The following is a 25,591-nucleotide window of genomic DNA, read 5'->3' as shown; positions in this document are numbered from 1 at the left end:
AACAGATGTCTAGCATTAAGAACTTTACCTTAGCTGGGATGTCAGAGCCTCAGGTAAAACATTCAAGAAGCATACATTCAGATGCTTGGAGATACAGTCTGCCCCTTCATGTAATGGAGAAGGGGAAAAGCTTTTCCAGCCTACCAGTACAGAGCAGTAAGTATGGCACAGTAAGTGATACAAAACTGTGGAGGTCAACTTTAGGGGTAAGTTAATGATACAGCTTGCAGGTAGAACTTTTAATGCTGTTAAGAAATGGTTAACTCTTATATATCAAAATCAGACCATGTAAGTACCTGCTTACTGTTTGTTGGTCAGAAAACTAAATATTCTGTTCATTTCAATATTTACCTCCATTTAACTGAGTATTAACATTTCAAGCTTCAATTTTAATAGTGTATCTTAGCAAAGGCTTTATTTGGGTCCAGTAACTTTTACATATTTCTGATTTCTTTAGCACAAATTTTCTTTCATAAAAAGCTAGAAACCTGCTTACTTAATGTATTCTAAAGGTCTAGCACTATCTGAGCAATTATACGAGTGTTTTTCTTTGGCTACTCCACCTTAGCTATCTCTATTGATAAGTTTCATAGGAAGTCACAATGACACTTGTAACTGTACCAAATAGCCTGTTGTCATCAAGCTATCCATACCATGTTTCATGCCTCTGCAATACTTTTCTCTCTAAAGGTGTGTGTTTTTTGAGTTACACCATACTTGCAGTAAAATTTGAGTTGAATCATTTCCTTATGCAAATTGAAGACTGGTTTCTCATGACATACACCGTGGATACTTGCATGTAACCTGGTATCAGGCGATTCATGCAGGAAATTCCTTCTAGACAGCAAGTAACCACTGCTCTTCAAAACTGCAGTTGCCTGACAACAAGGAAATAACTTAAGGTTGTGCTGGAATTTAAAAAAAAAAAAAAAAAAAGTCATCAGAAAGTTGAAATAATAATTGAACCCTTAAGATTAAGAAAAATACCAGCAGTATACTGCTGCTGCTTTGCTTTAGCCAGCAATGACTAGGGTGGGGAAATAGCAATAGTGGCAGGTTTAGGCATATGACGTTGACAGATCACTTAAGATTTCATTTCCCAGGCATCACTTTTTTGCCTTGTGTCACTATTCATTCACGTGGAAATGTGCATTTGCATCAAGGTAGAAAGAATCAGGCCTGCCCATGAGGCTTTGGGGGAAATATGAGCTACGGTAAAATACATGGTAAAATAAAGACATTTTCTCATAGTTTCTGATGATAAGGATTATTTTAATGTTTGCAGCAAAGAAGAAAACCCACCAAGTTCTTCCTTAAAGGTCCTGCTTCTGTAGTTATCAGGTCTGAGACCTGTATGTGGTCAGTATGTGTAACTATTAAACCTACACCGACACTACTCATGCAGTAATGCAGCAATGGCTTTACTTCATCATTTTCTTTCCTGCCAAACTGTCACCAACAAAATGATGCTACCACATGAAGCGACATAGTAGTGTCACCTGTTCAGACTTGTTCAATATCTCCCACTCACTAAATATTTTAAAGGAAATGAATTGTCCATCTGAAGGCTCAAAAGCAGTTTGAAGTTTAAGGTGCTGGCACAGATCCTGTAGTTCAAAGCATTTTACTTTTCTGATAAAAGAAAGTGTTAAAAAGGAATGAAAACATTACACAGCCTCATCCAGAAGCTCAGGGATTATAAAAGTTACTTTGGTCAGATTAAAGGCTTGCCTAGGGAAGAAAAAGAGAGGGGGGTACAAAGTCCTCATTTGGGTATTACTCTAAAATTATATAATACCTATTTAATCATTTGTGGTAAAAATGCATGTTCTTGATCTCTTTTAAAGACACTAAGAAAGACAGTTATCAAAGAACTACTTCTTACACAGTCTAAATTGGTCCTACTGCTTGCTACATGGACTTTTTTTGTAGCTACCTTATTTCCAGAGGCCAACTATATCCTAGGCATCTAGGGCATGTTCTCTGTGAAGCCTATTTCCTGAGACTTGCATAGCCATTCCAGTCTTTCACTGACATTTATCATATCAGTTACATTGGTTTAGGTTCCTGCGCTATGAAGAAACAACTTTCAGCAAGCCTGATCAATGCTTTAATTAGTTACGGTAATAATCAGATTAATGACATCACAGATAAGCTGCCCTTCTTTACACTAGTTGTACTTACCAGCTATCACCACTCCAAACAGTACTATATACATTTGCTCAAAGGTCTCAATTATCTGGAGCTAAGGGATTATTTCAAGCCAGCACCAAATGAAAGCTTTAGGAATTCTAGTCAAATGCAGCCTGAGACATATTTAAGTGTGTAAGCAGGGGCAAGGTCCCTGGTTTGGTTCCTCATATGCTCAGAATAAACTGTTTTTCACATGCCTTGTAAATTAAATGGCCTGCAATAGGATTTTTATTTTCTTTTTGGCCACACAATTGTACCTAAACTAATTGATTAGTTTTGTATCAGAAGTTCTAGCTTACATGGATTTCTTTGGTCAAGCCCTAGCAGAAAAATAACCTTTGCTGAAACATCCAACAACATTGGGATCAAGGTCTTACCTTTTCTCTGGAAAGGCTCTTTCCTTGCAGTGGGAACTAAGTTCATGGTGAGAGAAGCAGTTGATTATTTATCCTGATGCTGTTCTGTGTAAATCACACATCTTTCCTTTCCTCCGAAGTAAATTAATGCAATCAAATTAAACTTAACCTGAGAAGAGATCTGCTGTATAATCGAACATTATTCTAATCATGTTATTTTTTTCTTCTGTAAATGATACCATATAAATAAATGCAAATTTTACTTTTAGCAAACAAAAACAATTCTACATTATTACATCTATTGAGGAATGAACTGTAAACAAACTACATAGTAAGTTGTAAGAATGCAACAACATGAGCAAAAAACATCTAATGAATCCAACCACTTACAAGTCTCTGGAGACACCCTCTAGTACTTAAATATTTATTACTAGTCTTCCCCAGGACTAAGAATATTGTGGTTTGTATCCTTATACATATAGAAAATGAACACACACATGTACACATGTTTACTGTTTTATACTGTTAATTATTTTAATTATTCTTACAAAATAAACATTGCTATTGGCTAGTTCTATATGATTTTTTTTTTTAAACATGTACAGTATTCTAAACTTTAGAAATTGCACAGCACCAGAAAAAAAGAGATGCCTGCACTGGTGGAGTTTTTATATCCTCTTGGTTTTCATGGAGGAAAAAGGCACAAGCCATACGGCAGGTTAATCTTGTAAAAGTTTGAGAAAAAGACCATATGCAAAGCTCAAGAGCACCTATTCCTAAACATTATAAGCCCTGTGCATGTTCAGGCTTAAAGTTTAATATTTCATAGTATTTTTAACTCACAGTTGACTACTGCCAGATGTTTGGCCTGTCAAGCCAGTGAAAATGGAAAGTATGGACATATGAAAATAAAGTGATAGAGAAAGCTTTCATTTAAACATTAATAAAAAACTAACTGGTTAAAATGTAAAATAACATACAGTTCATTACGGGTCCAGAAGCCTTTCTTATCAGTTCAGTTCCACTTCAGTGGCCACAGTTGTTTCTCCTTGTAGGTTCTGAGCTATACAAATGTAGTTTCCAGCATCTCTGGCTTCAAAATCTTCAATAACAAGAACGCTCTTAGAGATTCTTGTGGTATGTCCAGTTCCTCTGTTTATTAGCCTCCAGAAGTTTTGGATAATCACAGGCCTCTCAGACTGTTTAAAAGAAAAAAAAAAAAGTGTATTTAGTGACTCTATCAAATTCTGAAGCAAGCAGTCAGTACAAGTCTACCTCTGAAAGTCATAGTGAAGATTCCTGTGTTAAGTATTGACACACCAGTGAGTTACACCAAATAAAGACAACACAATGCAGAGAACTTGCACTTAAAGTGGAAGAGACAGCTTTAGACTGGTGGCTCAGTAGGTTATGGGTTGCCAAAGCTCTGCCTTAAGTGTATGGCTGAGCTCAGTAGATGCTGGGGTCCACTTGTTAGGTTGTTCGTGTACTCACTCAGAGAGGGGAGGCAGGCTGGGGAAGGGGAGCGGTTTGAGATGGCTGTGTGGGCTTATTTTCAGCCACTTGGCACATCCTGGAAGGGAAGGCAGCAGTGGCATGAGTTAGCTGACCAAGATTCACCTAATTCTCTTTTAGCACAATGAGTAAGTAGCTTTAAATGCTGTTTTGTAAACTAATGCCTCCTCCTCAAGGTTCAGAAACGCTGCATGAGATAACCGACAAGCAAACAGGAACTCAGAGGTGCCGCTAAATTAGTCCTTGAGCTCTGCTCACCGAAATATTTGTATACAACTAACTTCAAAGCCAAAAATATAAACAAAAGATACTTAAAAATTTTTTTTTCTTCTATTTCGAACAGGATTTTTGCATCTTCTATAAGTGAATCTTTATAGACTGTTTATCTTACCACACTCTTTCATACCTCATACACTTGCAAAGGACAAGGTAAGAGCAACCAATCCAAGGAGACACTAAAGCCGTCTCTTTCCTTTCAACCCCCATCATGCTAGTCAGCTGGCTTCATCCTAGAATAGCCTGAGTTGGAAGGGACCCCCAACGACCATTGAGTCCAACTCCTGACCCCACACAGGACCACCTAAAAGTCAGACCACATGTCTGAGAGCATTGTCCAAATGCTTCATGAACTCCAGCAGGCTCGGTGCCATGACCATGGCCCTGGGGAGCCTGTCCCAGTGCCCGAGCACCCTCTGGGTGCAGAACCCTTCCCTCACACCCATCCTGACCCTCCCCTGTCCCAGCTCCATGCCGTTCCCTCGGGTCCTGTCGCTGTCCCCAGAGAGCAGAGCTCAGCGCCTGCCCCTCCGCTCCCCTCCTGAGGGAGCTGCAGACCGCCATGAGGCCTCCCCTCAGCCTGCTCTGCTCTGGGCTGAACAAACCAAGGGACCTCACCTGCTCCTCATACATCTTGCTCCCTAGACAATACAATATCTTCATAGCCCTCTTTTAGACGCTCTCTCATAGCTTTATGTCCTTATATTGTGGTGCATACCATACTCAAGGCGAGGCTGCCCACCGCAGAGCAGAGCAGGACAATCCCTTCCCTTGCCCGGCTGGCAGTGCTGGGCCTGATGCACCCCAGGGTGCGGTTGCCCCTCCTGGCTCGCGTTCAGCTCGCTGGTGAACAAAATCTCCAGATCCCCTTCCACAGAGCTGCTCTCCAGCCTCTCATCTCCCACCCATATCTATATCCAGGGGTGCCCTTTCCCAGGTGTGGAATCCACCACTTGCTCTTGTTAACCTTCAACCTGTTGGTGATTGCTCAGCTCTCTAATTTGTTGGGATCTCTCCGCAAGGCAATTTCACTCCCTATTCTCAAGGGAGTGAAATGCTCCTCCCGATTTAGTGTCACCACAAACTCACTCAGCATACTATCAAGTCCTGCATCCAAGTCACTTATGAAAGTTTCATTGGCTTGTATCACAGTAATACTGTGGGTAAAAGCAACAAGAAAAAGAGGTTTCTGCTTGGAAACCATCTCCTCTTAATGAAACAAACAGATAAACCATTTATCAACATGAATGCTCTAAGGCTTAAGCTAATTAATAACAGAGAAAGAGCAAGTTAAACACTTATCTAGAGCCAAAGCTACAATCCTGAACTTGCAAAATGACCAGTACAGGAAAAGGTGCCAGTCTTGTTGAAGCTTAGGGATGGGTTAGCGCAGGCAGGCTGTGCCTAGTCAGTGGCACATTTTTACAGCTGGCAATGACTTTAAATAAATAAATAAATAGAATAAAATGGTAAGGTCTTCTAGACATTCTTAACTCTTTAGAAGGAATCAAGCAAAGCTCTGCTTAGCAGAGCACTAGCCTCCTGTTCCCAGCTTGAAAAATCAAGTACTGCCTTCAAGTAGTACTGCACACTTAAATTCAAGCGTTACTATGTTAGGTTTTAGGTACAGCAAGTGAAGCTTCCCTGACTGTATTAAAAGTGAAGGTAAATGCCACGTAAGGCAGATACTATTTGCCTGGCTGGGCTTCCACTATCCCAGTTTTTCCTCAAACTAATTGCCTTCTGCTTTGAAGATAGTTTCAGGGAAGCATATTAAGGAGTGGATCAGTATGCATTCGCAGCAGGTGAATGAGCAAATGCAATTGTCAGGGAGTGGCAGGGGAAAAAGTATCTGAGGGGGAAGAAAGCGGGAGGGCGAGGTAGTATCTACAGCGATGAGGTGAGGGTCCTGCCAATAGGATGCACTAGCTAAAAGCCTCAGCAGACGAAGTGGTAGGTGGCTGTCCAGGTGCTGGGTGGGGTGGCAGGGAAAAAAAAGATAGCACTGACATCCCTGCACTGAAAGCAGCAGCAGGGAACAGAAGGACCCAGTAGGTCTTAAAACTTTGTAGCTCATTTTTCTTGCACTAAAGGAGGTGCATCAGAGCAGCATCATTGATGTTTCCCTTTCTGCTCCCTCCACCCCCACCCGATGAGTTACTGTAGGGACTCGCTTCTTAACTAAAGTTTAAAATTAGAGGGGAGTGGAAGTGACGAAGTCTGCAAGACGCATATACTGCTGCTACTCTGGCATTTAGTTTGCTGGGGCTGAAACCCAAACAAGACTCTTCCCTCCCTTTCCCCAGGCACAGCTGGAGCTGAGACTGTTTTTGCCTGTGGATTAGCACATGAGCCCTCTCGAGGCTGTAGAGCAGATGCAAGCCACGGGCCAAAGTCTGTCTCTCTCAGCAGGTGGGTACAGTCAGAGGGTGTAGTCTTCTGCTGATAGCGTTTGCCCTGGACTGCAGGCGCAGTTTCTACAGCAAATAAGGGAGGTAATTTGCATGCTTAGCTGTTTATGTTCAATCAGGGCTAGAAAGGCAAAACTGCAGTGCATGTGCCAGCTCCGCATCAGGTTCTGTGGGACCACTGGGCCAACAACAGCCAGCAGCCACGCCTGGCCACCCATTCAACTCTGAAAGTGCAAAAGGAGCAAGGGGCAGACACTAACAAGACACGGGGTTTTGGAAGGCCAGCCTGAGTCCAGAATTGAGTTCCTTCAATTGCTTGTATTTAGTGAGTACTGTGGATTACAGAAGATGTAAAACTGGGGTTTGTACAGGCAGTTACTACAGTCCAACATACAGATGGTAAGGGAAGTTAACAACGACAAAAATATGTATCAATCAGTCAACAAAGCTAATGTGGTCAATGGGGGTATTTCTTCTCTTCCCTGCCCAAGAGAGTGAATTGTTACGAAGATTGCCAGAGATAAATCTTCCCTTTTGAAGGACAGAGACACTGCAACTTATTCCTGTATCTCAATGTAATGCTAAGGGCTAAGCTTACAGGAAGACATGTGAGTGTTTAACTAAAAAAAAAACAACAAACAAACAAACAAACCCCTAGCGTTCATCAGTTCCCCGGAGCTGAAGACACTTCACTTTTCCCTTCCATATTACTTCTTACTCCACCAACAGCTGCAAGCTTCTCTAGCCATTTAGACACCTGCCCCTTTCCTTCCTAACTTCAAATAGACTCTGGAAACATGAATTCTTCTGCCAAACTCTTCCCACACTCCACCTAGTGCTCACTCCCCAGATCACCTAATCCACGCTCTTAGTACCAAGCATCTCACCAAACGCAAGCTGTGGCTGCCCTCATTTAAAGAAAAGGACAGGGAGGGTAAGCTGGTAGTTACTCACAAACCCTCAGATTGAGAGTCTCAGCATGAAATTTTACAATATTTACCAGAAAAAATAAATAAATTAAAAAAAGAATCCCCATGGATAACAAACAAACAAACAAACACAAAAAAACCTGCCACCTAAGCAAGAACCAGAAATCTGGTTCCACATGCCCAGAACCATCATGAACCTTTTAAATCCCTTTGGTGCTCACTTGCTCTCTCATCAAGTATTTTCCCCTGAAAAGGTGCACTCCTTAGATGGCAGAGAGGGTGTTACAGTCTCTACCTTACTGGCTACAGCAGATTTCTAGGGCTTCAGCTTTGAATTTTTCCTCAAGCCCAGTAAGCATTGAACCCTGGTCACTCACTTAATAAACTCCACTGTCAGACAACTTAACTTCATGCTGGCTCAGGGACACCAGTGCTGATGCTGAGGCCTCATTAGTGAGTTCTGCATCATCCTTTGACATCACAGCACCGGGAAGGCTGGCAAGTGGAATACAATCCCTCAGGTCCTACAGGACCCCTTTCCTCTGGGGAAGGTTTGCATCTTCCAGCAGTCCCTCTCTTGCTCCTAGCCTGCTTAGGATAAACAGCAGTAGAGGTGAGTCTGAGCAGAAGCAGCTGTCTGTGCTTCTGGATCTGAGCAGCAATTCAGTTTAAAGATTCTGGGTTTTGATGATTCATGTGCCCAAGCCACGGAAATGGATAGGATATCAAAAGCAGAGGCATCAGAAAGGCTTTGTGAACTGCCCTAGAATAGCTTCCTGACGCTGGCTGGGCTTTGACCAGGCTTTTCTTTTTAAATGCTGCCAGAGGCCAAGTGTCTTTGGAATGGAAACCTGAGGGAGGGGTGAGCTTTGCTCAGCTTGATTTTTGCTAACATGGGTAAGAGCTCTCAAGCTTCAGTTCTGTGCTGCTTTTAGGCTCTCAGGGAAAGATGGGCTGAAGTTCAAAAGGGATGTGCTGCCTCCTCCTGCCAGCATGCCTGAGCTAGCAAGAGGCAGTCACCACAATAGGAAAGAATCTTCATTCCAAATCTAGACAGCAACTGGCATTCAAAATATTGACTTTATGAAGAAAAAAAAAAAATCAGCCAAGGCAGACACCTCTTACCTCTTGCCCTGGGTACTGCCAGCTGAAGTTCACGTCTACATCTGGCTCCCCAAGAACAGTGCAGATTACATGAATGCCATCTCTGACTTCTGCTCTATTGGATGACGCCATGATTGTGGTTGAGGGTGGGCCCTTGGGGACTTATAGAAAGACAGTATTGAGAAACTGGAAATTGGTTTCTGAAGTGAAACATACCAATAAAACATATTCAAGACAAGCTGTGAATCAGTTTGCTTAATGCAACAGGGAAGTGATGTACAGCTGCAGCTTTCCACCCTATACTGGGAAATTGCTGGAATTTATACGTACAAAGCTTTATCAGATACAGTTTTGATGAAGATTTCAAAATTCAGTGATTACTTAACTTACAAATTAATTTTTTAAAACTTGTTTTCTAAACCGTGTCAGCAGAAGAATGAGGAGTCAGTGTAAGTATATAGGAAACACCAGCTTACCTTCCACATAGAGTAGGTGATACTTGATGGAAATCTGAGGTGCTCCCTGTGACTCTGCTTTGCAGTAGACGATACCTTTGTGATCAGAAGTAGGGTGCTGGTAGACAAAACCCTTCTTAACATCATAAATAATATTAGTTCCATCAGTTTCAATTTCTTCTGCTGGAAATTCCCTGTGTAGAGTGACTTTTGCTGAAGGAGTAGTAACACGGCATGGGATGACTGCAGGTTTATCTGGGTTCAGGTAGACAATCTCAAAATAACTGGGAGTAGGTACAAAAAGTTCCTCTTTATCTAAGCAAAAGAGTTTAAATGGTTAGAATAATGTTTAAATCTTGGTTTAACAGCCAGAAGAGAAAATACATGAGGAAATCGCTACAGGCAACATTAAAAATGAACCCAAAGCATTTTGCTTCAAATACATACACATAAAAAAATACTTTTCTAATCTGAGACTATGTATTTACACAGCTTGCATTAAAAATGTTATATTAAAAAGAAATTCAAAATAGCCTTCTTTGCAGTCTTGTAGTCAGATTTCTTTAGATTAGGAAAATCTTTAGAATTCCTTTTCAGTGCATATCTAAATACTCATCTGTATCTAATGCTGTTCACTCACCCACTTTTAAAGGGTAACAAACATTAAAAGAAACACCACCACTGGTAAGATAAGCAGTACTAGAAAGAGGTATTTTTTGGAGCTACAGCCTTTTTATACATATGATTTTAGGTAAAGTGTTCGATTTCCTGCTCTGCAACGTAGCTGAAATATTTAGTGCTTTCACACTGGCAGTTAAAGAGTATTTCCATATTTGGCGTCCTCCTTATAAAGCTGAAAGTCCTCTTTCTAGCATGAGCATTTAACCTAATAACTTGACTGAAAAGTTTATTCCAGCCTTTCTGAAGGAATGTATCCTTGGAACATGAAACGCTTCTGATAAATGGCTTCTGTACAGTCTCATGGTCTTATTTAGCTCCAAAACCCATTACAAACAATCCTATCTTAGCATTTGTCCTGGAATATTCGCTAGCCAAGAATGCTTTAGCTCTAATCACACAGCAAAGGTTATTTTACCACTCAGAAAGTTTTCCATTGGCAGAACAAATTAACCATTTGTTTTCAACTCTGTTGCACCAAGTAGCAGTAAACTGCACACAGATATTTACTACGCCATGTTAAGGCTACTGTCAGACTCAAGCTCTGCAGGACAATACACGCATGTAGAGTGTTTTGCCTCTCAGCATGCTACATAAACACTTGGGAGAAACTGTGGCCTTGCCAAGATCAAGGAGGCGAATGTTTTGAATTTGATGCAGGTAACTGGAAATATGTTGGGGGTGGGAGAGAATGACCTGAATGTCATGACAAAAGAAGTCTTCTACACACAACTATTTTCTTTATCAAGACACATTTTCAAAAATTAAACAGTCTTTGGATTCAACTTGTAGAAGATCCTCAGCATGTGTCAATATTATCAAAGGTATTTGATTTCATTGCACTGTGCATTATTTTACATGTATGTATGACCGTAGCATAATTCATAGGAAAAGTGGACTCATAAACTACACAAAGCGAGTAATTGTCTGCAAACTTCACCAGCAATTTCTTCCTTAACATCTTCTAAAAATAGACCAAAATTGTGGAAAAAAAAACATCTTGACAGTAAAAATCTGAAGCAGACTTATTGTCTTACTAGCGATCTTTATTTCCACGTATTATATGAATATATTAATAATCCCCAAATTAATTACCTGTGAAAAAGATGTACGTTGAACCCGTTTTAGTCTCATCCTTCCTGCATTTGTTACCATTGCATTGCTGCAGCCAGCAGCTATATTCACCTGTGTCTGCTGCAGTGGAGTTTGTGAGGATCAGCTGACCGTACCTGTCAAGCTGCTTTAAACTGCGGAGAAGAAAAACAAAAGGCACAGACAAGCACCGCTGTGTTTCCTTGTACATTTTTGTCAGATCACTTCTACTTTTGATTATTTTTCTCCTGCTCTGCAACAGCCCCGTCTCTCCTTCAGAGCTGTGTTGCAACTTCCCCTTTTGCTCCAGCAAAGGCCTGCACACAAGCAGTTTTATTGATTTCGACTGCATGCATGAGCATTTGTAAGCTTTTATCTCGTCTGGGTCGTTCCTGAACTTGTTCCAGAGCCTCTGTTTTGACAATGGGCTGTGATTGCCATAAACAATGTTTGTCTGTATGTTGTCTCAGTTCGTCTATATAGTGTATTTTCATGCTCCAAGCCAACCCCCATGCATTACATTCCACTCCTGATACCAATTACTTCAACTGCAGCGTTGCTTCAGTAGTATGCAGCAAGGTACCTCATGCCTAGTAACCATACTGGCAGTCCCATGAGGTGGCTGCATGAAATCCCGCCTATGTGATTATTTCTGGGACTTCACTTGCTTTTTTCCAAATATGTCTCTTGGTGGATTGAAATTTGTAAATTAATTTGTACGTACAGATACTGGCTGTTTCTAAGGGTCTTAACTATAAAATTCAGTAGGCACGATCTCATCTTGTTCTTTTTTATTTTTAGGTTTGTTTTCCTGGCTCTTTCTTGCAGACAGGTGGTAGTAGAGTTGGCAGCACCTGCTATGTTACCTTCTGATGGACTGCAAAAGCACTGGTCCAACAGTACCAGTTGTCCGAGAACCCTGTCAGGACAGTCACGTGGCAGTACTGATGCATTTCACTGCTGCTCTCACCCTTAAAAATGTTATTTCATTACCACTTGCCTTTACATGGTAGCATATTTAAAACACGAAGGTTTCCTGCTTTCCTTTGCAAGACACTGAATTCTACGGTCATTTCTGGTGTAATCAAGCCAGGAGAGACTTTTTCAGTTTTAGACATTGGGTAGCAAACTCCTTTTCAGTGTTTCAAACTGGGTCTGGACAAATACACAGCTTGCATTAATTCCCCACAGCTCCTGTGCTCTTACTGAGCTGTGGGTTCTCTCTCTACTTACCACCCCCCATTTCATTTACACAGAGGTTATCCTGTAAGGCAGATGCAAGACTTCCCGAATCCTTTATTTGGGGGATTAGCACACTTTGAAGACATTCCTCTCTAAAACTTCTTGTTACTGTGCCACTGCAGCATTGCTGCAGACGTGCGTGACACTGCTGCCTGTGCTAGATGCTCTGCTTCACTTACGCCCCGATTGCAGGCAGCCTCCCGCTGGCTGCTCACGTTCATTTATTTAACCAGAGAGGCTGCTGCTTTCAGCCACACACGTGCCCTGAGATTTCCAGCTCCCTGGGTGTTCTGCTAGGAAACTGCACTTACAACCCGCAAGCATGAGCAAAGGCTCACGTAACCCGATGTTCAGCCTCCAGCCAAGGCCAGGAGCTCAGGAATTAAAACCATGCCAAATAAACAACCCAAACAGGGCTGAGAATTATCTTTTCCACTGAAGCCTTCAGGCTCTGTCAGCACACTCATGCACCACAGAGCAGTTTTGAGGGCCGCCTAAGGAAACAGGCAAATCGTGTTTCCTGCTTGCTAATTCACTTGTCCTGTATGACCGTGTCTGATTCCCGTTTTTGGAATCATGTGATTATGGAAAAGCAGCATTTTCATTTGTAATGTATACACTGCCTTACATTATAAATCATCTTCATGTTCTGGGTAGGCTTTGACAAATTCCTAAGTGGACAAGAAACCCTTTTCTGTATCACACACAGGAAGAAAAGAGAAATCCAAAGCACGTCCTAGTCTCTATTTTTATTTAATTCCACAGCTCCACTTCACAGGCTACAGAACTACGTTGCCATAAAATGTTTTGCAAGTAACCAGTGCTAATTGTCAACACTGTAGAGAAAACACTATGCTAAAACATTTAGCCTCCAGCCATTGATGCAGACACTGAACTATAGCTCAAAAATCCCAACAGACAAAAAAAAAATAAGGTCAAAATTAATTATTGTGCAGCATGTTTTGCTTAACTGAGAATCAGCTACCCAGTAATCAATGGCAATAGCCTCGTGATGTAGTCATCCACAAACATGCAGCAGCGAAATCTGGCAACAGAAGGAGTAGAAATGTTGAGACTTGTGATGTGACCACGTTAAGCAGACAAAACAGACTACAGAAAATGAATTATAAATGGCAAATTAAGCAACTGACCTATATTTCCAGGAGGGCTTTCATTTCATTAGTATTTTAGATGATGAAAAATCCGTCTCAAAAGCCAAAACTCCACTGTGCTTTACATATCACAAAGTAAAAATTTTGTATATAGAAACATTTCAAGGCTGTTTAAAGAAGAAAAAAAACTACTTGAAAATCCTATTCCATACATTCACCTTATTAAGCTTTAGTTATTTTAAGTTCAAAAGACCTTTCTCAGAAAAGCTATGCCAAGTTTAGAAGCTAGAAAGAGATAAAGGATGATAAAAATATAGTGTACATGGCCTCACTTAAGAGTATCTAGCAACCTCCTCTCAAGCAGCTTGCACTCATACTGACACAGAAAAGCTTATCTCAAACACAGGCTCACTAGGAGAGGGCCATAACATCCTTAGCATTTAGCACAAGAAAAAAGCCTCCTAGCTTTCAAACTTCAGAGCACAGTGAAATAAAAGACATGCAGCTAGACGTAAGCACAGACAACAACCCTCTAAGCCAGCAGGAGCCTGTGTCAATTTAAAGCAGCCTAGATTTGTCCTGTAAAACATTCATGGTTTCCTCAAGGCTTAGGAAAGTGCTCCTTGTCCACATACAAACATGCACACGGTGCTTCTCCAACTCTGACCCAACTGGAGCAGTTCCATTTCATCCAAGTTTATTTATCACAGACTTTCATCTCAGAGATACAGCTAGGTTTGACGTGGGAGACCCCTGCTCCAAGTCAGGCAGAGCACAGACCACGTGAAGTCAGCCTTTGTCCAGAGCACCTTTTTGCTCTGGAGCAGAAGAAAGCGAAAAGGTACTTGCCTTTCTTTTTCCTTCATCCCTCAGTTTTTGATCCTTCTCACACACTGTAGGGCCGGTTTCTGGGTGAGCCTGCAGTCATTAACTGGTTACATACCGTTTTATGAAGCAGCATTCCAGCCCTGCCATTCCAGGGGTGCCCGTGCTATCTTTGACTGTTAACGCCAGGAGTTTGGCTACATTACTCCACCAGCACTCACGATTTCCGACAAAGAGTTATCTGGAGGGTGTATTTATGCTGCATAGGGTAAGAGAGCACTGCAGATAATAAGCTAGTCCTGAAGTGAGCTGATGGGTGCCCCTAACTTAACAGCAAAGTCTACGCAATTTTAGCTCTCTTCCCCGAGCTGTATTGCCTGCTATGGTCTCTAAAGCAAAGTCTGTCATTCCAGCGTGCGCTGGTATTTCCTCCAGTTACGGCAGTGGAAAGAGAGGATTCATCCTCCGGCTGAAGATAAGAGACTGCCAGAGTTGTCCTCCTTTCACTCAGCATCTTCCCCTCACAAGCCCCATGTGATAATTTTAGCATATGTTAACAGCTACAGACCTATAAAACACAGACTCTCTGGTACTGCCAAGCAAAAATACTTCATCTACAAAGCCATAAAGTATACCTCTAAAACCAAAGAAACCACAGCCATCAGTATTACAAAACTGGCTTTTGTAAATATAACCTCTTCCTTCTAAGAAAACTCATATTGTCCTCCAGGCTGCTGTCTTCTTTCCATATGGGTGAGATAAAAACATGATAAGCATGGCAAGGAGGCAAAACATCTGGCTTTTATCACTACCTCTTCTTGTAACCACCCCTAGGAAATGCATACACTTTGGTAGCCGCAAACCAAAACACACTCTCTGTCCCAGATCTCCTTCTTCTCTACAGGAAGCAGACCTTGGTCAGCACCTTCAACACCAGCTTCTGCCCCAGAGCTCTGCTGCTACCAAACCCTCCAATTAGTTGACCCATCACAACCCTGAACTCTAAAAGTCTCTTTTGCCCCACACAGTTGCAATTCTGATAGATGGTAGGGGTCCTCAAAGCTTCCTTCCAGTAACAGCTGGAGTTTGAGGATGTCAGTAGCTCCTAGGAGATGCAAGATGCTTCTTGGCTTTATGATTTTCCTAAAATTCATGAGTACTCCCACCAGATCAATTGAATTTTATGTACCTTTTGTTACTTAAAGACAAGCAAGAACTGGATGCCTGAGCATCCGTTGCTTTAGGGATGTGCCATCGAGCAAACAGAAGGCAGTCGTCAGTCCCCAGCAATTGCACAGACCTTGTCACCACTGCCTCTCCTGTCCTCCGGTCCCAGCAACCTTCTCCTCCCCTGTTCCTTTTCACTTTCCAGTACCTCCACAGACCCCAACCACTTTGCCCCTGCTGCTGCCACCTCCAGTTGTCCCAGTGCTTTTGCAAGGACAGCGGGAAGTCCAAGGTACAGTTCATTGGGCTGGGCTCCTCTCCACGCCTCACTAACTGGCAATGGATATCTCACCTCTTACACTGCATCTTTAAACACAAAAACATATATTGAACATAAATCTATTTACAAGGTTACACCATTTTTACTGTAGGTTACTTGTTAATCATTTTTCCTCATTTTCTCCCCTCTGCCCTACATTTAGCAATTTCTTTTAAAATAATCTGTGTAAAATATTTGTAAAATTAAGAGAATTGCTTTTTATAGTTGATGCTTACTGCATGAACTTCTGCATGCCAAGAAGATCTAAGCTCCTCTTGAAAGCTAACTAGATGAGGTCTTCAAGATACTTTCAGTTACATTCAATCAAAGCTCTCTAAAATGAAGGAATACAAATTTTGCTTTTCATAAAGGGCACATTCTACAAAGACTGTTTTGCGTGCATCCGTTAGCACTACAGCAAAGATCTTGAGATAATTAACAAAGACGTGATAAAAACGTGATGCACAAGATTTGGTTGCCAATGTCTCCATAGATTTTTACCATTCTGTGACTCTGAAATGTGCTATTAATCTGTGTCTTCAATTTCTCTAGTTAGTTATAGGGTCTTCTGCTTACAATTAAAATAGTTAATTCAGTCTAAATCAGTCTTACTGCTTCAGTAATCTACTTCTCAATATTTTTTCTAAAGCAAAGATCTTCGTATTTCAATATAGACCCTTAGATAGAACCCTAACATAGTCCTAAAATAAAATGCTTAGACAAGATATAGCCATCCATCCAAAATGTTTTATAGCATTTATTTTGGGTGACATTATTAACTTTTGTTTTACTGTTACAAAATTACAAATACTGTGGGCTTGAATGAGAACACAGAGGTAAACTGTTGAGGCAACAGAATCCCAAACTACTTCAAACTGTGAAATGGCAGATTACAGAACTAGGAAACGCATATCTTTTTTTCCCAAACCACCCAAATTCTTGTATTTTACCCCTTTTGCATCACTAAAACAGTACAAAAGAAGCACAGACAAACAAATAATGAAGCAGCATTCAGATCCCTTTCTGAAAACTGAGAATACTTGCCTTGCCTTCTTCAGTGCCAGATGTTAATACTCAGATAACATGTACACGTTATCTACAGGGCCATGCACACAGTCCAAACCACGAAAGCAGCCTATTTGCGGATGCGCAAAGGGTGAGCTACACTTAGAAGTGAGACCCACGACCACACACCCTCTCCCTTTTGGTATGATTTTGCACATTCTGCTTTGGCGTGCTAGTAGGCCAGGCCCATACTGCGGCTGACATATGCCACCTAGTGGCATAACTCTGAATAAAATACCATTTATTGCAAAAGAAAACACAGTAATTGTTCAAACCAGCCACAAGATCTTTTGAGAGATACTGCTGAGATAAGCCCTCAGCATAAATAGGCTTGTTGCTGTAACTTCTTACACCAGAAGTCTTATACAAGCTATAAAGAAGTTTATGCAGCCAGTTTATTCTTGAACTCCTAAGCTGTAAGGGGACAAGTAAATATACACACAAGAAAAGAATCAGCTCATGAATTTCATAAGGGTACGGTACAGACCACAGGGTACAGCTGTCAATTTTCAACCCTATTCTTTGAAAAGGGAAGTAGAAAGAAGAGTATATCTGAAAAGGTAACCGACTGTGATTTTAAGGCGGCTTCATGCCTGTAAGGAAGGGAAATGGATCACAGGGATTCAGACAACCTTGGTTATTTAAGATCCCACAAACTTTTACTTAATTTAGGAAAAAAAGGACAGTAGGGCTTGATACCTTTGCTCATACTTCTGTGCTCCTCTTACCTAATAATGCAAGAAATACTCCTTCTGGCTATTGTTTAGGGACTTGTTCACAGTGCTCCTCAGTCTCCTGACTACTTGTCTTTCATAAACACTTAAACATAAATCTCCATAAAACAGTGAAAACAAACGGGCTCTTCTTTTGGCAAAGAAGTGTTAGTGGAAGACACCCTTGAACTCCTTTTTACGCCCTTTCTCTTTCAAATACAGAATGAAATTAGTACATTCAATCTACACTTCCCTATCATGTGCTATGCTCAAGAACTGCGAAGGCCAACAGAAGTACGGGTCTTAGTGCTGTTTAGAACAACAGTACACTCACCTGCTGGGGCAAAGAGAGGGAGGAAGTCCTTAGCTCCTCTTCCTGCTCTCACAACTATTTATGTGGTTTCCATTAAGCTGTCACTAGATGAAAGAAAAAGCTTTCCTAAACCCAAGGCGACTATCCTCAGCGTTAAACTCCATCTCACCACTAACCTTGCAATTCCCTCTGCGTGCAAGGGTAACTTTGACAGAAGAGGTAAAGTCTACCCTCACTCACTCCTTAGAGCACTGGTTGATGTATTTTTTTTTTTTTTTTTCAATTGAGAGATGTGGGTTTGAGCCTCTTCAGGAAATTAATGTGTGTGTCTCAGGTGATACCTACGCTAGCAGCCAGCACAGCCCAAGAGCAGCAGGTATCTGTGGTGCACCAGAGCTGGTAGTGAGTACCTGACATCCCCTCTCACATATTTTGATAGCTTTACTTCAGATCAGCTCTAGTGTGGTTCTTTGGTAGTGGCTGGAACACACTGGTGTCCCCCTGGACCACAACTTCTGTTTTAGATTGATCTGAAGGAAATCCAGTTCACGTGCTACGAGACTGTTGCACAGTGCACATCACAGGGCAGGAACTGGGTGTGACTGCAAGATGCTTCTCCTTTGTACAGGCATAAGCAGCCACTGGGTAGCACATCTTTTTCCCCAAAAAATGAAAAATAGCTTACCTGAGTCTGGAGTCTTTGAAGGTGTCTAGGTATGAAGGATAGCTCCAAGTAACGTTGCTCCCCTTGCAGCGCAGTTCTATGCTTTGTCCCGCGGACAGGCTCAAAGTGGCAGCTAGTTTCTGGAAGCGACCTTTATCCATCACCTGCATCAGTATGGACTGCGACTTGGAAGAGGAGTCAGCAGATTCTCTCTCCTTCATTTTGGGGCCTTTGGGTTTTACTTTTTTATTGACGGGCCTGATTTTGTTTTCCCCTGGTTCTTTTGGATGTTTATTTTTTGCAGACTGTCCGATAACTGGTAAAATAAGGAAAAGAAGACAACATTATTGATTAGAAACAGGTTATACAGTCTTCTTGCAAAACAAGAAGACTCCTTTATTATCACAGAGAATATTTTGATCTTCCTATAAAAGATTCACAAATATGATTAAGAGTTAATTTCCGTAAGTTTTTGAAGTCTCTGACATGACTCATTTTCCTGGAAAGAAAAAAAAAAAAAAAAAAAAAAAAAAGAGCTTTCAATAACATGTGGAAAATCTATACTTACAGGTCACATAAACAGACAAATATGTAAGGCATGTGAACTTCTCAAATGGTACAGGAAAGAAAGACAGCATTTTTCCCTCCTGTTACTTTTGTCATTGCTACCTCCTATCACTGCCATTTAGTATGCAATGCTACACAAGTCCCCCGTCTTTATACATATTTGTTTCTTTATACACATTTATCAGTTCTGCACAACCTTTTAATAGACCGGGTTACTGTAAGAGAAACGTGAAGAAAAACTGGAAAGTCACCTGAAGGCAGCATTCAATTCATCACTTCTCTATTATGGCCACTTATCGTGGAAACTGAAATCTCATTTAGAGGCAAATGATAGGAGATTTCATTACCTGCTAGAGGCAATAGGGATGCTCAGCAGCCTTTAAAAACTAAGCAAATGAAATGGAAAAGTATCTCAAACTGACTAACACAAAATTATCCTTTTTAGAAAAAACAAACAAACAAACAAAAAAAACAAATCTAACCCCCAGATTCAAATGCATATGGGATCAAGCTCACTGTGCTGACTTCTTGGGTGGAAAGGTGTAAAATGCTTTTGAGCTTCAAAATTGCTCTGCAAACTCCTCAAGATCTTTTTGATGACCCTTTCTTTGACTTGCACCGCTCAGTGCCTCACCCCTATGCAAGGCACGCCAAAACAGCACAACAGCAGCACTCCACCTCTGCTCGACATTGCCTAGCCGTGCCAGGCATTCCCCACATGCAGTCACCCAGCAAAGACCAAGGTAAGTCATCAGCATTTCCATAGTTTATCACCCCTGTAGGTCAATAGCAGCCTTTGAAATAAATTAATTAATTAATAACGAAGACATTCACGCTTTAACTGACAGTGGAAAGCATGGATCTTTTGTGAGATGAGCTTAAAACTGCACAACATCCACAAAGCGTGCCTGACAGCTAACTTGCACTGAGTGCAGGTTTTCCACGTACAAGTGCTCTGGTACCTTACTGTACAAACCAAGCAACAAGCTCACCACGAAGAAGAAGAACTGGGAAATCTGATCTGAAACAAGAACACACCATTTGCTGCGAGGGTGGTCAGCCACAGGCTCAAGGTTGCCCAGAGTGGTTGAGGAGCCTCCCTCCAGCTATGGAGACCTTCAAAACCCCACTGGGCATGGACCTACAGCCAGCCTGAGGTGGCCCTGCTCACCCTGGGGCTTGGACTGGGTGATTCCAAGAGGCCCCTTTCTTCCAATTTTATTCTGTACCCATTTTCTAACTACTCCGAGCACAGGACCCTAGTAAGTGACATGTCACATACATTGCAGGGGCAGGTTGAAGGTATCAGGAGCTGACTTTCTCTGGGATTATCAAACAGAATTTCAAGATCAATTTCCAAAGAAGCAACTTCTAAGCAATAATTCCTGAGTTGCAACCCATCAATGTGTGTGCAAAGTTGGTCATTTTTGCTGTGTGTTTGCTACCAACACCAAATTTCAAGTCTTATTTTCACCGCCCAGTCTTTTAAAATTTGGAGATCCTTCTGCAAATCTTTACTGTTAGGTGCTTTTTTTTCTGATGCAGGTTTATAAATCTGCTGAAAAGCACGTGCTTCGTCAATGTGCTCCAAAGCTAGTTCTTTATCATAGCAATGAAAGATGTCTTCTAATGATTCTCTCCGTAAAGATTTTGTCTATTACAGTGCCCTGTAGGATATGGCACGTACCAAAGTCCCTGATGGGGTCACAACATCACTATTTTCCAGTGAAGCCTTAGCACCTCCATAGAGGTGTGTAAACATGGACACATAAAAATAATCTGGTTTTTAATTTAGCGTTCTAGTTTCTGTAGATGTTCTTTCTTACTGCCTGTTCCTACCAGTGTTAGGGTTTATAGCCATCTCTTCCTGTCCCAACCCAGCACACTACAAGAAAAAAAAATAAAAATATGGATGGCTTCTAATCCCTTTTGCAAGTTGTTTCTCAAACTTTTTTTGTCTGCCTTATTCTAGTTTTTGTATTTAACTCATATGTGAGTTAATAAGCCTCCCCATTTTATTTAATTCCCCCTTTCCAACTTAAACACATCAGTGGTTTCTTTGGCTTTTATTATTCCTGCAAGAATACTAAAACTACAGTCTGGCTCTTCTAAAGCAACGTCTGAATCCAGCTGTGAGCACTGCTCAGGATCACATCAAGAACTGCCACTTTGCTGGGGAGCTGCTCTAAGAAGTCACTGTCTGTGGCATCTCCACAATTACACTTGGCATCACACCCCGCTGTGTGCCATCCAGCTCACACAAGGCCAAGCAACTCTGATGCTGTTCTTTCCGACCCTCGTTGCCTCTCTGATTTTCCTCAGCAGCTCAGTTGTACACTGGGTGGTCAGTCACCGGGTTGTTTTTTCTGTACAGAGCTGCTGTTTTACTGACAGAGCTCAGCAGGCACCAGATTTGAGATTACAACTTTCTTCAGAACATACTGCCGCTGCTCCTCTGGGGCAACCTGTTCCACTGCTCCTGTATAAAATGAGTCCTGCTGTTAGAAGGTCCCACTGACTGGCCAGACGAGCATTCCCCTTTCAAGCCACCCATTCCAGTTCCCCCTTGCACTTCCCAGCTTTGTCTCTGTAAGCACACAAGCTTTGGTTCCATCACACTTTTTTTTTTTTTAACCCTATTTAAAATCAGACCATTTGTTCAGACCCCTCTTTGCCACCACACCATTATGTTCTGCCAACCCCAAGCCTTGCATTAGCTTGAGGACACGCCGCTCTTACAGCATCACCCCAAGGAAACGCATCACCCCAAACCGTGTGCGCTCCCACACCCGAGACTGCCGCTAGGAAACTGTTAAAGATTTGCCTATGAAAGCACTTCAATTTCAAGTGCCAGAAGCCTGGTTTTAATTTCCTCCAGATGCAGTTTTTCCTTTCCACACAGGCTCCCTCTGTTCCACATGTTTCTCTAGCTCCCAGCGAGCCTAAACACTTTCCTCCTACTGCCCACTGCACAGTGGGGCTCTGTCTTTCTCACCTTGTATTTTCCTGCAGATGACAGCAGGGCATTTCAGGAAAAGCTATCACAGAGATTTTACCTTCTTACACAGAAAACCTTGCTCTGCCTCTCTCCTGAACCTCCCCAAGATGTGAGTTTCCACACAAGCCTGAAGCCACCACTTTCTGCACCTCATAATCCCACGCTGTCATTGCTGGATGAAATGCCTGTGTGCCCAGTAACTAACTGGCACGGTCTGTCACCTCAGATGAAGAGGACACGCTACCAAATCCATCTGCAAAGAACTCACTGCACTAATTCCTTCTCTCTCTTACCCAAACTGCAAGACCTTCACAGGGAAGGGAACAAACCCCACCAGCCCATCTACTCTGGTACATGAATATGCCACGTTTGGGGTACTCTACTCTCTCACTGGGTTTATCCACGGAGCCCCCACTGTTTAAATCAAGGGACAGCACTTATAATTAAAAAGAAAAGGCTTAGTTGAAAAATACTGATTGAGAACACACATCACGTCTACCTCTGATCTGCTCCAAATATCAGTTCCAGGACACACTGCACTCATTTCCTCTGCAATGGTACATTCAGGCTCCCTAGCTAACCCTTCGTGTCCAAGCAGGAAGACAGCACATCAATACATCAAAAAATACGCTACGCAGCACTTTTCCTCCTGTTTCACAGCACCTTTTATTGTTTCTCTCCCCCTTGTTCTCATAGATGTTACACAAAAATCCCCAAATGATTATTAGTCACAGAATGTAAAACGCATCCAGTGTTGACCTGAGACACCACCTATATCCACGTGCATGCTCCACTGGTTTCACAGCTGCATGGTCTACAACTGGAGAGTGCCCCTGAGTCCCTTCAAGTGCCCACTAAGAACTTCAGAAGCAGAGAGCGAGCAAGGTCTTCCACAAGGACAGAGCGGTGTGCACCACCCACCTGACGTACCCATTCCACATGGCAGGTCCCTGCTACACCTTGGCAGCACTGGAGACCTTTCAACTCACATTAACGTGGGTGACTTCTTGGAGAAAATAATAAATCAAGCAGTACATTACCATAGAGAATCACCCTGAAGCCCTAGGATTAGGATGAGAGGGTAGAGTCTTTGTGATTGCAGCTAATGGAACAAAACAGGTTGGACACACCTCTATTTGTGGTACTTCAAGTGCAATGTCACCATGCAAACCAGCACTCGCACAGACAACGTGGAGTGGCATACCAACATTCACGTGGGCAGTCTGGAGAGACATATTTTACTGGTCATAAACTGACACAAGCTATGTTAGGAAGGCTATTTAGCGATCAGATTATGCCTATGGCTTTAAATTAAAAGCTATCATTAAATATGCCAGGTTATTTCTCACATAGATGAGCCCCTGGATGAACCAGTGTGAAGCAACCACCCAAACCTCAGTATGAAGTAGATGAACTAAGAAGAAAGTTAGCCTGGAAAACCTTTTGCCTAAGTTGCAACTCATTTCTCATTCTGCATTTTTATTGTCTGTTTCTTAAATAGAGAACATTTTTCTTGATGTGGTACTACACACCCACACACCCCATCTTTAAGCAGAAATCTTCTACGCCACACTGGTACGGCAGCTCCTTGCCCAGATTGCAATCCCTTTGCACACAGTCATAAGAAAAATTAGGCTGGGAAGGACATCTGGAAGCTCCTTCCTACCCTAGTCCAGTTGCTCAGGGCACTTTGACAATCTCTCAGCCTGGAGACTCTACAACCTCCCTGGATAACTACTTCCAGGGCTTAACAGCTCTCAGGGTGAAGAATTTTTATGTTTTTACTATATTTTTTCCCCTTATGTCCTGGGCCACTTGTGGCAGCTGCCTCTTTTCCTTGCACCATCCATCTCAGAGCCTGGCTCAGGTTTCTCCACAAACCCTCACTGTCACACAGCCTCCCCATGCTGACAGACCTCACTCCCAAATCTTTTCCATGGGAAACGGCGGCAGGAGGGGACAATGCTTCAATCTTTACTTCAGCTGCCCTCTCCACCAGCAGATCACACAATGACTGATGTTTTCAGAGTAGAAGCACAAACCACTGGCTAGAGCCCACAAGTATGAGTAACAGAGAAGTTGGTTAGGAGCTTTCTTCCCCAGTCAAAAACTAACTCCTTCCCCTGCCAGGAGTTCATCGCAACATAAAACTGAGTCAAGAACAAAGTTCGGTCCTTCCAAAAAAAAAAAAAAATAGAAAGAAAGAAAGGAGGACTGATGCCTGCCACGCAGGAACCAACCCGCTTGCACCCAGAATCTTCCACCAGCACCATGCGGGGACACGACGCCTGCTCCACGGCAAAGGATGCCTCAAAGGGGCCTGGGGTGGGAGACGGGTTTGTGGCAACCACGTCCAGGGGCATGCCTCGGGGGCTGAAGTGTCACTCTTTCCCTCACAACTGACATTGATTATAATTATTTTTTAAATTGAGCGCCATGCGCAGCACTAAGCCTCCTCGGGACAGGCGCAGGGACCTGAGAGCTGGCTAAAAACAGCAAGGCAGCAGAGGGGCAGCTAGTGTTTCCGACGACACCCCCCCCTTCACGCACCCCAAATCTCCGCCCTGGACGAAGCAGCCCCATTTCGGCCCCGCGGCTCGCTGTGGGGGCTCCCCGAAATGGCCGCCGGCCCGCCGCGGGGTCCCTCATGGCGGCGGGCGGGGGGCGCCCGGCGGGGCAGGGTGCAGGGGCAGCAGCCGGGGGAGCCCAAGGCAAGGTGCGAGGGGGACGAGGGGGGTGGCGGCGGCTCACCGTGCGGCAGCGCGTCCTGCAGCAGCAGCAGCAGCAGGCTGAGGAGCACCCAGAGCCGCATGGCGAGAGCGGTCGGGGCGCTGGGCTGAGGCGGGGCGGGCGCGGCGATGGAGGCGGCCCGGCAGCGGGGGCCCCGCGGGGAGGAGCCGGCGGCTGCGGGGAGCCCCGGGCCGCTGCCCCGGGCCGGCCCCTCACGGGGAGACTCACGGGGAGAGGGCGCAGCGCTGACCTGGCCCCGTCGGGCGGTCTGCTGGGCTCTGCTGCCTGCCTGGCACCTGCTTCGGCTCCCCCCCGAGGAAGGACTCTGCCTTGTGCCCAGCTCACGTGGCGCACTTCGCAGCTCCGTCTTCTCCACCGCTCCCCATAGGGCTGGAGAGGGTGGCAGAGGGGGCCCCCAAAAGGCTCCGCTTCTCCAGCTGCCTCCTCTGGTCGAGAGCTGGCTCTGCTTTCAGTGCTGCTGCACGTAATGATCTGCTCTGCAGAGGCACCTGTGGAAGCTAATTATCTTGATTAGCTCATCAGTGACCGTTTGGCAGATGTGGCTGTGCACTGGTGGTTGCCATCAGCCTATAGAGGCTTCTACATGCGGGGTCACTGCAGGGTGCTTCAGGAAGTTGAGCAAGGTGAATGCCAAGGACTACTCGCTCCCTCTCTAAGTCAAACCTAACATCAGCTCTGGTTTGGCACCCTAAGTCAAAACGCCCAAATCAGAGGGTGTTAGGCTGTGTTTTGATGACTTCTTGAGTGCTTAGAAGCAAGTATGAAACACACACTTCTACTCTGCCCATCACCAGACCACTGGAAAAAATAAAGGATTTAAACATATAACAGTTTTTTTTTTCTCCT

General features: G+C 43.2%; 1 protein-coding gene across 2 annotated transcripts; it reads right to left on the bottom strand.

Moving 5' to 3' along the window:
* Positions 1–3,088: 3,088 nt before the first annotated feature.
* On the bottom strand, positions 3,089–25,098 carry PDGFRL (platelet derived growth factor receptor like). Of its 2 annotated transcripts, none has more exons than XM_084286797.1 (6): positions 24,975–25,098; positions 18,451–18,745; positions 11,013–11,164; positions 9,261–9,554; positions 8,806–8,945; positions 3,089–3,748 (listed from the first exon to the last, which is right to left on the bottom strand). In XM_084286797.1, exons 2-6 carry the CDS (start codon positions 18,648–18,650, stop codon positions 3,560–3,562), a joined length of 975 nt encoding a protein of 324 aa, XP_084142923.1. In that variant the 5' UTR covers positions 18,651–18,745; positions 24,975–25,098; the 3' UTR covers positions 3,089–3,559. The 2 variants fall into 2 exon arrangements, with proteins under 2 accessions (XP_084142923.1, XP_084142922.1); XM_084286796.1 differs by having other exon boundaries at positions 24,746–25,084.
* Positions 25,099–25,591: the final 493 nt, after the last annotated feature.

This window comes from Netta rufina (genome assembly GCF_964035555.1).
Source record: "Netta rufina genome assembly, chromosome: 4".
In the NCBI taxonomy this organism is placed as follows: domain Eukaryota; kingdom Metazoa; phylum Chordata; class Aves; order Anseriformes; family Anatidae; genus Netta; species Netta rufina.
The sequence above is the reverse complement of the archived record's forward strand: the minus strand, read 5'-3'. Positions and strand labels throughout refer to the sequence as shown.